Here is a 16,883-nt window from a genome sequence, read left to right as displayed (position 1 = left end):
CTTTGGAGTCTCCACAGCTTCACAAACAGTAAAGCCAATAGAGTAGAAGATTAGGTGAAGGTTAATGGTGTCTTCAATGGGGAGAAATACAGGCAGATACTTATCCATCAGGGAAGAATCTGATTGGCTCAAAATTTATTCTGCAGCAAGACAACAAACCCAAACAAACAGCCAATGAAAAATAGAAGCAACTGCCATATTTTTAAGGATGACATGAGCCATATGACAAAAATACAACTTTGTGAAGAAAATGCTCACCAGCATTTTATATTTGTTATTGACCTGAAAAGTTGATACTAACAGACTGCAAATATTGGCATGACCGACAATCCCATCGCGGTCCCTGATAGTTGATGTTGATACTATCGTCTAAACCTTGTGCGACAATATAAAATTTGAAGTTTATATGGACAGTAAAAACTCCTCCAGTAAACAGGTGATGAGCTCCTGATAACATGATGATCTTTGTGCACATAATGATCATATTACCTATCTTTCTGTGTGCATAGGATTGTGGCCAAGCTGTCTAAACAGAGCATTAATGACTGCTGATTGGCTTGTAAGTTGCCTGAGATTACATGACACCTGTTGCTGTCTTTCAATGGATTTATGTATTATAGATAGGTAAAAAGTACTAATACATGGCATCTCAATGTATTAACAGGGAGAAATTTCTCACCAGTCTTCTAGAATACTGTACATATCAATGTTAAAACAAATTGTTTTATGATGTGAAGCGAAAACCCGGGGTGGAACAATCAATCACTCGATGTGAGGATGATGATGAGACTGTAGACTTGTAGCTTAAGGTCAGACATCCCCTTTAAGCACGTTAAAAAATGAATTTTTATACTAAAGATATTAATCCTTTCAAAAGACTAATTTATGTACTTGAAAAAAACACCAGTAAATTCCCAGGTTGTGAAAGCAGTTTGAATTTAGACTTAATTTTTGATTTACCACCCCAAAAATGTCCTCATTGAACGTTCTCCAGCACTATCGGGTCTTCCCACTCCCTTAGGATTTCAGACACAGATCTATCAAACCTTTTTGCTCATCTAATAAAAAACTAGGGCTCAAACTAAAACCTCATGCCTGATAATTGAAAGGAAACTACCAGAGTTTGGGATGGGGCCAATCTGAGTTTTATGATTCCTGTATACACCCATGAGAGTTCAGGTAATCCTCTGTAAGGGCTAATTCATTTTATTCACACCGATCGTCATTGTCCCATTCTAAAAGGACAAAAGAGTGATTAGTACAGCTCATGTGTTACACTCAAGAAACTACCTCAACTGGATACAATTCTAGGAATCTCTCTATTTTAGGTATGCGGGAATTTGCATTTTAGGTATGTGAGAATATCATTTCCCATTCAGGAACATTGTTGAGAATTTTCAAGGATCTTGAAAATGAAGAGAAACTAAATAATATGATGTTCTAAAAAGATATTAGCACATTTTTATTGTTATAAATGTCTATCTAACGTCCCCCCTTCCTAAATCTCCAATATTGGGATAGAAAGGACATTATTTGTAATTTCGAAGTTATATTGGCTGCTAAATAATTGTTGGCACATTTGACACGCTAAACTTGTTAGACTTGTGTCTAGAAGCCTCATTAATTATGTAAGTATTTGATGTAGATGGAAAGGAATGCATCGAGACAAATTAACATAGTGGCCATACCATTAGGAATCAACTGGAGCAGTACTATATATATACTGTGTATGTACAAACTGAAACCATCAGCATATGTACATACATAACAATGGCGTCATAATTGAAACCAAAAGAACAATGGGGGAGATTTACTACTGCTTGTGCACTATGCAGGTGGTGTGGTGTATCCCTCCCTACTGCTTGTGCACTATGCAGGTGGTACGGTGTATCCCTCCCTACTGGTGCACTATGCAGGTGGTGCAGTGTATCCCTCCCTACTGCTTGTGCACTATGCAGGTGGTGTGGTGCATCCCTCCCTACTGCTTGTGCACTATGCAGGTAGTGTGGGGTATCCCTTCCAACTTCTTGTGCGCTATGCAGGTGGTGTGTATCCCTCCCAACTTCTTGTACACTATGCAGGTGGTGCTGTATATCTCTCCCAACTTCTTGTGCACTATGCAGGTGGTGTGGTGTATCCCTCCCAACTGCTTGTGCACTATGCAGGTGGTGCAGTGTATCCCTCCCTACTGCTTGTGCACGATGCAGGTGGTGCGGTGTATCCCTCCCTACTGCTTGTGCACTATGCAGGTGGTGCGGTGTATCCCTCCCTAGTGCTTGTGCACTATGCAGGTGATGCAGGTGGTGCAGTGTATCCCTCCCTACTGCTTGTGCACTATGCAGGTGGTGCGGGGTATCCCTTCCAACTTCTTGTGCACTATGCAGGTGGTGCTGTATATCTCTCCCAACTTCTTGTGCACTATGCAGGTGGTGTGGTGTATCCCTCCCCACTGCTTGTGCGCTATGCAGGTGGTGCAGTGTATCCCTTCCAACTTCTTGTGCGCTATGCAGGTGGTGTGGTGTATCCCTCCCAACTTCTTGTGCACTATGCAGGTGGTGTGGTGTATGCCTCCCCACTGCTTGTGCGCTATGCAGGTGGTGCAGTGTATCCCTCCCTACTGCTTGTGCACTATGCAGGTGGTGCGGTGTATCCCTCCCTACTGCTTGTGCACTATGCAGGTGGTGCGGTGTATCCCTCCCTAGTGCTTGTGCACTATGCAGGTGATGCAGGTGGTGCAGTGTATCCCTCCCTACTGCTTGTGCACTATGCAGGTGGTGCGGGGTATCCCTTCCAACTTCTTGTGCACTATGCAGGTGGTGCTGTATATCTCTCCCAACTTCTTGTGCACTATGCAGGTGGTGTGGTGTATCCCTCCCCACTGCTTGTGCGCTATGCAGGTGGTGCAGTGTATCCCTTCCAACTTCTTGTGCGCTATGCAGGTGGTGTGGTGTATCCCTCCCAACTTCTTGTGCACTATGCAGGTGGTGTGGTGTATGCCTCCCCACTGCTTGTGCGCTATGCAGGTGGTGCAGTGTATCCCTCCCTACTGCTTGTGCACTATGCCGGTGGTGCGGTGTATCCCTCCCTACTGCTTGTGCACTATGCAGGTGGTGCAGTGTATCCCTCCCTACTGCTTATGCGCTTCGCAGGTGGTGCAGTGCATCCCTCCCAACTGCTTGTGCACTATGCAGGTGGTGCGGTGTATCCCTCCCAACTGCTTGTGCACTATGCAGGTGATGCTTTGTATCCCTCCCTACTGCTTATGCACGTCGCAGGTGGTGCAGTGTATCCCTCCCAACTGCTTGTGCACTATGCAGGTGGTATGGTGTATACCTCCCAACTTCTTGTGCACTATGCAGGTGGTGTGGTGTATCCCTCCCTACTGCTTGTGCGCTACAGTCATGGCCAAAAGTATCGACACCCCTGCAATTCTGTCAGATAATACTCAGTTTCTTCCTGAAAATGATTGCAAACACAAATTCTTTGGTATTATTATCTTCATTTAATTTGTCTTAAATGAAAAAACACAAAAGAGAATGAAGCAAAAAGCAAAACATTGATCATTTCACACAAAACTCCAAAAATGGGCCGGACAAAAGTATTGGCACCCTCAGCCTAATACTTGATTGCACAACCTTTAGCCAAAATAACTGCGACCAACCGCTTCCGGTAACCATCAATGAGTTTCTTACAATGCTCTGCTGGAATTTTAGACCATTCTTCTTTGGCAAACTACTCCAGGTCCCTGATATTTGAAGGGTGCCTTCTCCAAACTGCCATTTTTAGATCTCTCCACAGGTGTTCTATGGGATTCAGGTCTGGACTCATTGCTGGCCACCTTAGAAGTCTCCAGTGCTTTCTCTCAAACCATTTTCTAGTGCTTTTTGAAGTGTGTTTTGGGTTATTGTCCTGCTAGAAGAACCATGACCTCTGAGGTAGACCCAGCTTTCTCACACTGGGCTCTAAATTATGCTGCAAAATTTGTTGGTAGTCTTCTGACTTCATAATGCCATGCACACGGTCAAGCAGTCCAGTGCCAGAGACAGCAAAGCAACCCCAAAACATCAGGGAACCTCCGCCATGTTTGACTGTAGGGACCGTGTACTTTTCTTTGAATGCCTCTTTTTCTCCTGTAAACTCTATGTTTATGCTTTTGCCCTAAAAGCTCTACTTTTGTCTCATCTGACCAGAGAACATTCTTCCAAAATGTTTTAGGCTTTTTCAGGTAAGTTTTGGCAAACTCCAGCCTGGCTTTTTTATGTCTCGGGGTAAGAAGTGGGGTCTTCCTGGGTCTCCTACCATACAGTCCCTTTTCATTAAGACGCCAACGGATAGTAAGGGTTGACACTGTTGTACCCTCGGACTGCAGGGCAGCTTGAACTTAGTTGAGGTTCTTTATCCAACATCCGCACAATCTTGCGTTGAAATCTCTTGTCAATTTTTCTTTTCCGGCCACATCTAGGGAGGTTAGCCACAGTGCCATGGGCTTTAAACTTCTTGATGACACTGCGCACGGTAGACACAGGAACATTCAGGTCTTTGAAGATGGACTTGTAGCCTTGAGATTGCTCATGCTTTCTCACAATTTGGTTTCTCAAGTCCTCAAGACAGTTCTTTGGTCTTCTTTCTTTTCTCCATGCTCAATGTGGTACACACAAGGACACAGGACAGAGGTTGAGTCAACTTTAATCCATGGCTGCAAGAGTGATTTAGTTATTGCCAACACCTGTTAGGTGCCACAGGTAAGTTACAGGTGCTGTTAATTACACAAATTAGAGAAGCATCATGTGATTTTTCGAACAGTGCCAATACTTTTGTCCACCCTCTTTTTTATGTTTGGTGTGGAATTATATTCAATTTGGCTTTAGGACAATTCTTTTTGTGTTTTTTCATTTAAGACAAATTAAATGAAGATAATAATACCAAAGAATTTGTGTTTGCAATCATTTTCAAGAAGAAACTGAGTATTATCTGACAGAATTGCAGGGGTGTCAATACTTTTGGCCATGACTGTATGCAGGTGGTGCGGTGTATCCCTCTCTACTGCTTGTGCACTATGATGGTGGCGCTGTGTATCCTTCCCAACTGCTTGTGCGCTATGTAGGTGGTGTGGTGTATCCCTCCCTACTGCTTGGGCGCTATGATGGTGGTGCTGTGTATCCCTCTCAACTGCTTGTGCGCTATACAGGTGGTGCGATGTATTCCTCCCTAGTGCTTGTGCGCTACGCAGGTGATGCTGTATATCCCACCCAACTGCTTGTGCGCCATGATGGTGGTGCTGTGTATCCCTCCCTACTGCTTGTGTGCTATGCAGGTGATGCTGTATATCCCTCCCAACTGCTTGTGTGCTATGCAGGTGCTGCGGTGTATCCCTCCCTACTGCTTGTGCGCTATGCAGGTGGTGCGGTGTATCCCTCCCTAGGCTTGGGCGCTATGCAGGTGGTGCGATGTATCCCACTCTAGTGCTTGTGCGCTATGCAGGTGATGCTGTGTATCCCTCCCTAGGCTTGGCCGCTATGCAGCTGGTGCATTGTATCCCTCCCTTCTGCTGGTGCGCTATGCAGGTACTGCTGTATATCCCTCCCAACTGCTTGTGCGCTATGCAGGTGGTGCGGTGTATCCAAATCTGCAGTTCAGAGCTCAATCCACACTATTGTTATATACAGGCAGAGTCGGACTGAGATGCAAAGGACCCACGAGTAACATCAACTCCAGGGACTCACTTTTCCGATACATGCAAATATGACTTTATTCTCATTCACAAATTAGTATAGCAATAAACTGGGCTGATTGTTGAAAACAAAAGGTGGTGCCTTTGTCTGTACATAGTGAATTAAGTGTATTGTGCCAATACTGTTCATATAAGAGGGTGGTGGCCCATTCCTGCATGGGGGCCCATCGGAAGATTCTCCTGTGGGCCAGTCCGAGCCTTTATACTTGTATGTACAGTTGTGGCCAAAAGTATTGACACCCCTGCAATTCTGTCAGATAATACTCAGTTTCTTCCTGAAAATGATTGCAAACACAAATTCTTTGGTATTATTATCTTCATTTAATTTGTCTTAAATGAAAAAACACTAAAAGAATTGTCCTAAAGCCAAACTGGATATAATTCCACACCAAACATAAAAAAGAGGGTGGACAAAAGTATTGGCACTGTTCGAAAAATCATGTAATGCTTCTCTAATTTGTGTAATTAACAGCACCTGTAACTTACCTGTGGCACCTAACAGGTGTTGGCAATAACTAAATCACACTTGCAGCCAGTTGACATGGATTAAAGTTGACTCAACCTCTGTCCTGTGTCCTTGTGTGTACCACATTGAGCATGGAGAAAAGAAAGAAGACCAAAGAACTGTCTGAGGACTTGAGAAACCAAATTGTGAGGAAGCATGAGCAATCTCAAGGCTACAAGTCCATCTCCAAAGACCTGAATATTCCTGTGTCTACCGTGCGCAGTGTCATCAAGAAGTTTAAAGCCCATGGCACTGTGGCTAACCTCCCTAGATGTGGACGGAAAAGAAAAATTGACAAGAGATTTCAACGTAAGATTGTGCGGATGTTGGATAAAGAACCTCGACTAACATCCCAACAAGTTCAAGCTGCCCTGCAGTCCGAGGGTACAACAGTGTCAACCCGTACTATCAGTCGGCGTCTGAATGAAAAGGGACTGTATGGTAGGAGAACCAGGAAGACCCCACTTCTTACCCCGAGACATAAAAAAGCCAGGCTGGAGTTTGCCAAAACTTACCTGAAAAAGCCTAAAACGTTTTGGAAGAATGTTCTCTGGTCAGATGAGACAAAAGTAGAGCTTTTTGGACAAACACTTCAACATAGAGTTTACAGGAGAAAAAAAGAGGCATTCAAAGAAAAGAACACGGTCCCTACAGTCAAACATGGCGGAGGTTCCCTGATGTTTTGGGGTTGCTTTGCTGCCTCTGGCACTGGACTGCTTGACCGTGTGCATGGCATTATGAAGTCTGAAGACTACCAACAAATTTTGCAGCATAATGTAGGGCCCAGTGTGAGAAAGCTGGGTCTCCCTCAGAGGTCATGGGTCTTCCAGCAGGACAATGACCCAAAACACACTTCAAAAAGCACTAGAAAATGGTTTGAGAGAAAGCACTGGAGACTTCTAAGGTGGCCAGCAATGAGTCCAGACCTGAATCCCATAGAACACCTGTGGAGAGATCTAAAAATGGCAGTTTGGAGAAGGCACCCTTCTAATATCAGGGACCTGGAGTAGTTTAGGAAAAAGCAATTAGTTCCAGCTGCGTGTAAAAAATTTCTTCTTTATTTCAACATTAAAATTATGTCATCTTCATAGTAAATGCCATACACACGGACACGGCAACGCGTTTCGATCTGTAAGATCTTTGTCAGAGCCATAGAGATACACTGATCTCAGCTGCATATATACTACATTTGATCCAATGACATGCACAAATACAATCACATGACAATTTACTCATTAAAATTACATAACAATGTACAAAATAAATTAAAACACATGTTGCAAAAGAGAAATATTTACCTTTTCAACAATAATGAAGCATTAGGTCATTTCGTTTATTTAAACCATTCGGGGATCGGACATCTAGGTGATAAATCCAAAAAGCCTCTCTTGTTAACAGGCGTCGCTTTGAATCTCCGCCGCGGAAAGGAATTTTAACCTGTTCTATTCCTTGCACTTTGAAACTCGAGGTATTTCTAGCATGGTGCCTAATGAAATGCTGCGACACAGCTGATATATTACGATTCATGTTATTCGTATTCTCAATATCATGTAGATGTTCCCTAATGCGCATCTTCATTTTTCTAGATGTGCACCCTATATATGATAATTTGCAAATAGTGCAATCTATCTTGTATATTACATTAGTTGAATTACAATTGATATATTGTTTTATGGTATATTGCACTTTATTTGCCGCATCAGAAATTTTTTTTGTGACATTTGCATATCTACATGTTTTGCATTTTGTAGCTCCACATCTGAAAAAACCACTGCAGGTTAACCAGGTTTTATTAGTTTTATTATTGAGAGAAAATAAATTAGGTGATAATTTGTCTCCCAATGTAGGAGCTCTTCTCGATACTATATTAATACCTGGCTTTAATATATCTGCCAATTTACTATCTTCATATAAAATGGGCAAATATCTATTAATGATTCCCTTGATTTGTGGAAATTGGTGACTAAACTGAAAACAAATATACGGTTTTTTTCCAATAACTGTCTCATTTGCATTGCCACCAGAAAAAAATCATTTTATTGCGTTTTTTATTTTTTACTATTTGTTGTGCTCGATTTAAAGACCAATCCGGATACATGCGATGTTTTAATTTTTTCTTTACATGTTCCAGTTCACTATCTAGATTACTCTCTTCACTACAATTACGTTTAACCCTTGTGAGTTCTCCTACTGGTATTGCTTTGAGGGTATGTTTATTGTGACTGCTAGTCGCATGTAAGATGGTATTCCCACTATAGGGTTTATGATGTGTTTTCGTAGAGATTATTTCCCCCTCAACACCAAATAAATCCAAATCCAAAAAAGATATATGTTCCATATTATGTTCATGCGTAAATTTAATATTGTATTGGTTAGAGTTTAGATATAGCATAAAGGCAGGTATGGCAGATACATCTCCATCCCAAATTAATAGGGTATCATCGATATATCTGCCATACCATGCCACCTGTCCATAAAAAGGATTGGAATCTGAGAAAATATTGGGAATATGAATTTATTTTCTCAGATTCCAATCCTTTTTATGGACAGGTGGCATGGTATGGCAGATATATCGATGATACCCTATTAATTTGGGATGGAGATGTATCTGCCATACCTGCCTTTATGCTATATCTAAACTCTAACCAATACAATATTAAATTTACGCATGAACATAATATGGAACATATATCTTTTTTGGATTTGGATTTATTTGGTGTTGAGGGGGAAATAATCTCTACGAAAACACATCATAAACCCTATAGTGGGAATACCATCTTACATGCGACTAGCAGTCACAATAAACATACCCTCAAAGCAATACCAGTAGGAGAACTCACAAGGGTTAAACGTAATTGTAGTGAAGAGAGTAATCTAGATAGTGAACTGGAACATGTAAAGAAAAAATTAAAAAATCGCATGTATCCGGATTGGTCTTTAAATCGAGCACAACAAATAGTAAAAAATAAAAAACGCAATAAAATGATTTTTTCTGGTGGCAATGCAAATGAGACAGTTATTGGAAAAAAAACGTATATTTGTTTTCAGTTTAGTCGCCAATTTCCACAAATCAAGGGAATCATTAATAGATATTTGCCCATTTTATATGAAGATAGTAAATTGGCAGATATATTAAAGCCAGGTATTAATATAGTATCGAGAAGAGTTCCTACATTGGGAGACAAATTATCACCTAATTTATTTTCTCTCAATAATAAAACTAATAAAACCTGGTTAACCTGCAGTGGTTTTTTCAGATGTGGAGCTACAAAATGCAAAACATGTAGATATGCAAATGTCACAAAAAAATGTTCTGATGCGGCAAATAAAGTGCAATATACCATAAAACAATATATCAATTGTAATTCAACTAATGTAATATACAAGATAGATTGCACTATTTGCAAATTATCATATATAGGGTGCACATCTAGAAAAATGAAGATGCGCATTAGGGAACATCTACATGATATTGAGAATACGAATAACATGAATCGTAATATATCAGCTGTGTCGCAGCATTTCATTAGGCACCATGCTAGAAATACCTCGAGTTTCAAAGTGCAAGGAATAGAACAGGCTAAAATTCCTTTCCGCGGCGGAGATTCAAAGCGACGCCTGTTAACAAGAGAGGCTTTTTGGATTTATCACCTAGATGTCCGATCCCCGAATGGTTTAAATAAACGAAATGACCTAATGCTTCATTATTGTTGAAAAGATAAATATTTCTCTTTTGCAACATGTGTTTTAATTTATTTTGTACATTGTTATGTAATTTTAATGAGTTAATTGTCATGTGATTGTATTTGTGCATGTCATTGGATCAAATGTAGTATATATGCAGCTGAGATCAGTGTATCTCTATGGCTCTGACAAAGATCTTACAGATCGAAACGCGTTGCCGTGTCCGTGTGTATGGCATTTACTATGAAGATGACATAATTTTAATGTTGAAATAAAGAAGAAATTTTTTACACGCAGCTGGAACTAATTGCTTTTTCCTATTGATTACACGTCAGTCCAGACGGAGCTCTGAGGTCTGCGGTGAACACTTGGTGAGCTGGCTTTTGTTTGTTTTCATGACCTGGAGTAGTTTGCCAAAGAAGAGTGGACTAAAATTCCAGCAGAGCATTGTAAGAAACTCATTGATGGTTACTGGAAGCGGTTGGTCGCAGTTATTTTGGCTAAAGGTTGTGCAACCAAGTATTAGGCTGAGGGTGCCAATACTTTTGTCTGGCCCATTTTTGGAGTTTTGTGTGAAATGATCAATGTTTTGCTTTTTGCTTCATTCTCTTTTGTGTTTTTTCATTTAAAACAAATTAAATGAAGATAATAATACCAAAGAATTTGTGTTTGCAATCATTTTCAGGAAGAAACTGAGTATTATCTGACAGAATTGCAGGGATGTCAATACTTTTGGCCACAACTGTACACACAACCAAACCCATGGCAACTTTATATTCATTCCTAGGGAAGTTCTTAATTACCATACAGTGTGGCCTCTTTACAAGGTCACATACTGGGCATTAGGGTGCAGTTTTAGGCCATTGTCACACTTTCAGTATTTGGTCAGTATTTTACATCAGTATTTATAAGCCAAAACCAGGAGAGGAACAATCAGAGGAAAAGGTAACAGAAACACGTCACCACTTCTGTATTTATCACCCACACCTGGTTTTGGCTTACAAATACGGACCAAATACGGAACGTGTGAACGTGGCCTTACAGTGTAAAACCTTCCATACAGGTGAAAGCTGTTGTGGCTGCAAAGTGACCGACTTCATATTAATGCAGGCTTGGACTGGCCCACAGGAGAACAGGAGAATCCTCCGGTGGGCCACCACCCTCTTACATGAGCAGTAATTGGCACTAATATACTTGAATTAATATGAACAGACAAAGACTGTATCTTAATAAAATTAAAAATGTCTGCGCTGAATAATCCTCACAAATCCAGAAAATACCCTAATTTTAGGGCTATAGAACGACAAAATAGCTTACAAATAAGTGGGAACATCTCAAATAATAAAAAAAAAAAAAAACCCTCTTAAAAAAATTTTTCAAAAAAAATTCCTTACAAAACATATATGTTCTGAGAATGCCGCAATCCCAGAGTTCCAATTAAGGCTGTGAAACAACACCATACAGAATTAAACTGCAAATGAATGAGTAAATCTCTAAAAAAAATAAAAATCAACCATATGCAATAGGCATGTAGATATTAAGCATGTAGATATATATACCTCAGGTGCATACAAGGAGGCAATTACGGCCACACAAAAGAGCCCGGAGTGTAGCGATTATATGGGAGCTGGTGAAGTTAGAGTTCCATCGCTACAATAGTCATAAGGTGCTATGCCCTGCACATACGGTGCCTAAGGACAGGGTGATAAAATGTTCCTTCCAGCAGTTACTACTTAGAGAACTGGTTTTGGAACCGGTTTCGGATGAAGGAAGCCGTGCACTTCCGAAACCGGTAGGAAGGAACTGGTCCGCACCACTCGCTGGATTTAACCACGTGACCTTTTGACGTCACGAAGGTCCTGCAACTTCTCTGCAAGCGGCGGCACCGCACTGTGAAAAACGCTGGCGCACCGAGGGAGCAGCGAACGGTGAGTAATTAAGAGACTGTCACCGGCCGGGACAGTTCTCTAAGTAGTAACTGCTGGAAGGAACATTTTATTACCCGGTCCTTAGGCACCGTATGTGCAGGGCATAGCACCTTATGACTATTGTAGCGATGGAACTCTAACTTCACCAGCTCCCATATAATCACTACACTCCGGGCTCTTTTGTGTGGCCGTAATTGCCTCCTTGTATGCACCTGAGGTATATATATCTACATGCTTAATATCTACATGCCTATTGCATATGGTTGATTTTTATTTTTTTTTATAGATTTACTCATTCATTTGCAGTTTAATTCTGTATGGTGTTGTTTCACAGCCTTAATTGGAACTCTGGGATTGCGGCATTCTCAGAACATATATGTTTTGTAAGGAAATTATTATTTTTTTTTTTTTTTAATTTTTAAGATGGTTTTTTTTTTTCTTTTTGATTATTTGAGATGTTCCCACTTATTTGTAAGCTATTTTGTCGTTCTATAGCCCTAAAATTAGGGTATTTTCTGGATTTGTGAGGATTATTCAGCGCAGACATTTTTAATTTTATTTGCATTTTAATCAACGACTTGGTGGTGTGTTGTTTGTCGTGCAGCGGATATTCCTCTTGTAGTACTAGCGCCCCCAATATATATATCAAAGACTGTATCTTATTCATATAACAATCTGCCCCGTTCATTTTTATATAAATTTGTGATTGGGGATAATGTCACATTATCATGTAGCTGAAAAGTGGGGCCCTGGAGTTTGCAACTGGTGGGTCCTTGGCACCCCAGTCCAACACTGTGTCTATGGATGTAGAATAGGAGGTCATGAAAACTCCTATGGACATAATGTGAGCCTATTATGTCCATATAGTGTATTTTTGTAAGCATATTCCATTATGTAAATTGTTTAGTAAAATAATTAACAAATAATGTTTTTTTTCTAAATTAATGTTCCAACAGGTGTATTGTACAAGAATGAATGTCCTCTGAAACCTCTGATTCCAATTTACTTAATAGTGGCTGGAGCCAGTTACATACTGACCATCCTACTGCTGCCATTAAGATATTCATGCCGCCAGTTATGTGCAGTATTGGAGGTTTTTCTATTAATATTCATCATTTGTTGGCTAATTACTGGTAAGTATCAAAGCAATTTCACCCCAAGTACTGATACTTACCATTTTGTGACTTTCTCCTCTGAACAGTACAACCTTTATATTCAGTAGTCAGTCTGGGTTTTGAGGCTTAGGAGCCTATTTTAGATAATGCCTGTACTTTCACTATACAAATTGCCAACAATAAGAAAAGTATTCCTTAGACTTGATAAGGCTGGTGTACTTACTATGCAAGTCCTGGTTGAAAATGGCTCTGTATTCTGTTTTGAAAATTTAAACTCAATCTCTGCTCACCGAGCCTGATGGACAGGTCCTCACTGTCCCTCCTCCCTGCTGACATATCACACTGCTCAGTACAAGCTGCAGCTGTCGGTCAGGCTAAGTGAGTGGATACTGTATATATTTAAACTCATGAGCTCCCTATTCTATAGCTGGACTATTAAAATGCTTATTTTGGCATCAGAATTATTCATTCTAGTGTCTCATCAGGACAGAGATCTATTTAATCATGTATGCCATTTCCATGGTGGAATCTGGTGACACATCTGCTGAAGGTTGGAGGTGTGAAGCATTTGTAAAGCATGTTTCATTCTTACCAGTTTATACTTGTATTTTGGCAAAGTAGTATTTGCAGTTTTGACATCTGCATGGACGTGGTGCAAGAGCATTATAGGGGTTGTACGGCTTCCACATTAGTCGGTGATAGGCGCTGTCGGGGCGTATGCACAATTAAACTCGTCACGATTATGAGACAGGCATGATACCTGTCGATTGTGCGCGCATTATGGCAGGTAGGAAGTGTGAATATCTGATGACACATGCATGATATCTGATGACACAATCACTCTTGTCTAGACTATTGTAACTCTCTTCTAATCGGTCTCCCTCTTACCAAACTCTCCCCCCTCCATTCTGTCTTGAATGCTGCAGCCAGGATCATATTCCTTGCCAATCGTTACACCGATGCCTCTACCTTGTGCCAGTCATTACACTGGCTACCCATCCACTCCAGAATCCAGTACAAACTTATTACCCTCACCCACAAAGCTCTCCATGGCTCAGCACCACCCTACATCTCCTCCCTTGTTTCAGTATACCACCCTACCCATGCCCTCCATTCTGCTGATGACCTGAGGTTAGCATCCTCAATAATCAGAACCTCCCACTCCTGTCTCTAAGACTTTACACGTGCTGCGCCAATTCTTTGGAATACACTTCCCAGGTCAATACGATTAGTCCCCAATTCCTACAATTTTAAGCGTGCCCTGAAAACGCATTTATTCAGACTGGCCTACCGCCTCAACACATTAACCTAATCTATCCCTTTGTGGTGCAGCCAAAAGTTTTAACATAACCTGGTTCCCCGCATCATGTTCCCACATGCTTTATGCATCCATTAACCCTCTGTGTCTGTACTGTTACACACTTTACATTATGGCTGGTCCGAACAATGAAGACAACTGTTACCACCCACCTTTTATGTCTACCTTTTTTCCTCATAGATTGTAAGCTTGTGAGCAGGGCCCTCATTCCTCTTGTGCTGCGGAATAAGTCGTCGCTATAGAAATAAAATTTATTATTATTATTATGATACCTGTTGATTGTGCGCGCATCCTGGCAGGTAGGAAGTGTGAATATCTGATGACACATGCATGATACCTGTCGATTGTGCGCTCGTCCTGGTGGGTTGGAAGTGTGAATATCTGATGACACATGCATGATACCTATTGATTGTACATGCGTCCTGGCAGGTAGGAAGTGTGAATATCGGTTGACACGTGCATGATACCTGTCAATTGTGGGTGCGTCCTGGCAGGTAGGAAGTGTGAATATCTGAAGACACATGCATGATACCTGTCGATTGTGCGCTCGTCCTGGTCGGTTGGAAGTGTGAATATCTGATGACACATGCATGATACCTATTGATTGTATATGCGTCCTGGCAGGTAGGAAGTGTGAATATCGGTTGACACGTGCATGATACCTGTCAACTGTGGGCGCATCCTGGCAGGTAGGATGTGTGAATATCTGATGACACATGCAGGATACCTGTCGATTGTGCGCGCATTCTGGCAGGTAGGAAGTGTGAATATCTGATAACACATGTATGATACCTGTTGACTGCGCACTCATCCTGGCTGGTAGAAAGTGTGAATATTTGATTATTTCCTAACCATGGTTTCCCTCTTTATATTTCAGGTAGCGTTTGGGTATTTTCCATTCATCTGGTATATCCCCTCCTTTGCAATACTGTCCTCTATCAGTTTTCATTTGGCGTTCTGGTGTTCCAGTATATATACATTGTTATAGTCTCTGTTACATTGGTGCTTGTTATCTGTTTTACTGGATTCAAGGTGAGTTATTTGCACTCATTTTGAAGGAGTTGCCCACTACTCTATGACTTGCAGCTCCAGACAAGCATATTTGTCAATGCCTTTTAGTATATTGCATGCGTCCAAGCCGGGATACGGTTTTCTTCCGGTGACTTTCCTTCCGTTACGCCTTTCTTTTGAGCTTTGGATTTGGACAGGCTGTAACGGGGTCTACCAAGCTGGGGTACCTCTTTCAGTACCACCCCGTGTTTTCGGAGGTCCGCTCTGCGTTGGCTGGAGTCTGAATGAATGACGCTGGCTGGAATTCCTTGGTTACATGGGCGCATATAAAAGATCACTGCTTCTCCACGTATTTCCAGTCTAACAACCCTTTACTCACAGGACACAGAATATATCACACAGATACAGAGGGCAGGCCAATAGAAAAGTGGCAGGCCAGACATACATTACAAAAGCCGCAGGTGGCCGGAGCCTGCCGATATTTACTGTGGGAATTACAAAGGTGGGGGGAGGGCGGACAAAAGGAGAATATCGTGTCCCCTCCGCCCAGGGGCGCAGCCTGTGGGCTGATCTATTAGGGACATGCATCTCACATGGAACCTATTATACATACATATAACTGCACAACATATTCTGGGTGCTGAGTGGTTCTGTAACACGTAACACGGCTCCCTTTTTCAGCGACGCGATCGGCATACACAGTCTGATCCTCAACGGATCAGTTTGGGGATGACCGAAGTTTATGGGGTTGGTACAAGTTCCGTTTGTCGACTTAGTCCATCGGCGTTACCGTTTTGTTTGCCGGGTCTGTGGTGGATGGTGATGTCCAGAGGTTGTACGGCTAAACTCCACCGCAGCAATCTGGCATTGTCTCCGGAGACCCGATTAAGCCAGACTAGGGGATTATGGTCCGTTGTCATCCATACAAATATGGTTGCAAATTCTTGAGTGCCCATACTACCGCCAGGCACTCCTTCTTGATGGCCGCCTAGCTTACTTCACGGGGCAGTAGTTTCCGACTCAGGTAAGCTACCGGGTGTTCTTGGCCATCCGGCCCGACTTGGCTCAGTACTGCCCCCAATCCAAACATAGAAGCGTCTGTGTGAACAAGGAAACGTTTAGTTGGATCGGGTGCGGCCAATACAGGGGTATTAGTGAGGGCGTCCTTTAGTTGGCGGAAGGCTTCCTCACACTCTGAGGTCCAGGTTATGTGGCGGGGTTGGTTCTTACGGGTCAGATCAGTGAGGGGCTTAGCTACGCTGCTGTAATTGGGAACGAATTTCCTGTAATACCACGCTGTCCCTAGAAACGCCATGACCTGGGTTTTAGTGCGTGGGATGGGCCATTTGGCTATGGCCTCAATCTTGGCTGGTTCTGGTCGCTGTTTCCCACTTCCCACCCAATGCCCTAAATACTGAACCTCTGCTTTGCCCACGTGACACTTGTTTGGGTTCAGGGTGATTCCGGCCTGGTGGATCCTGTCCAATACTGTCTCTAGGTGATTTATATGCTCTTCCCATGTCGCACTGTAGATGGCGATGTTGTCCAAGTAGGCACAAGCATAGTCCTGGAGACCATCCAGAAGCCGGTC

At 42.0% G+C, this 16,883-nt stretch overlaps 1 protein-coding gene across 1 annotated transcript in view; it reads left to right on the top strand.

Moving 5' to 3' along the window:
* LOC141058429 (transmembrane protein 272-like) overlaps positions 1 to 16,883 on the top strand; it is a 71,989-nt gene that overhangs the window by 40,932 nt on the left and 14,174 nt on the right. Inside the window, exons 4-5 of the mRNA XM_073554681.1 lie at positions 12,805 to 12,981; positions 15,159 to 15,313. Of these exons, the coding sequence (XP_073410782.1) occupies positions 12,805 to 12,981; positions 15,159 to 15,313 (332 nt within the window). The remainder of the gene's footprint in view (positions 1 to 12,804; positions 12,982 to 15,158; positions 15,314 to 16,883) is intronic.

Source organism: Dendrobates tinctorius, unplaced genomic scaffold (genome assembly GCF_039654945.1).
Source record: "Dendrobates tinctorius isolate UK_male_01 unplaced genomic scaffold, ASM3965494v1 ptg000211l, whole genome shotgun sequence".
In the NCBI taxonomy this organism is placed as follows: Eukaryota; Metazoa; Chordata; class Amphibia; order Anura; family Dendrobatidae; genus Dendrobates; species Dendrobates tinctorius.
The sequence above is the reverse complement of the archived record's forward strand: the minus strand, read 5'-3'. Positions and strand labels throughout refer to the sequence as shown.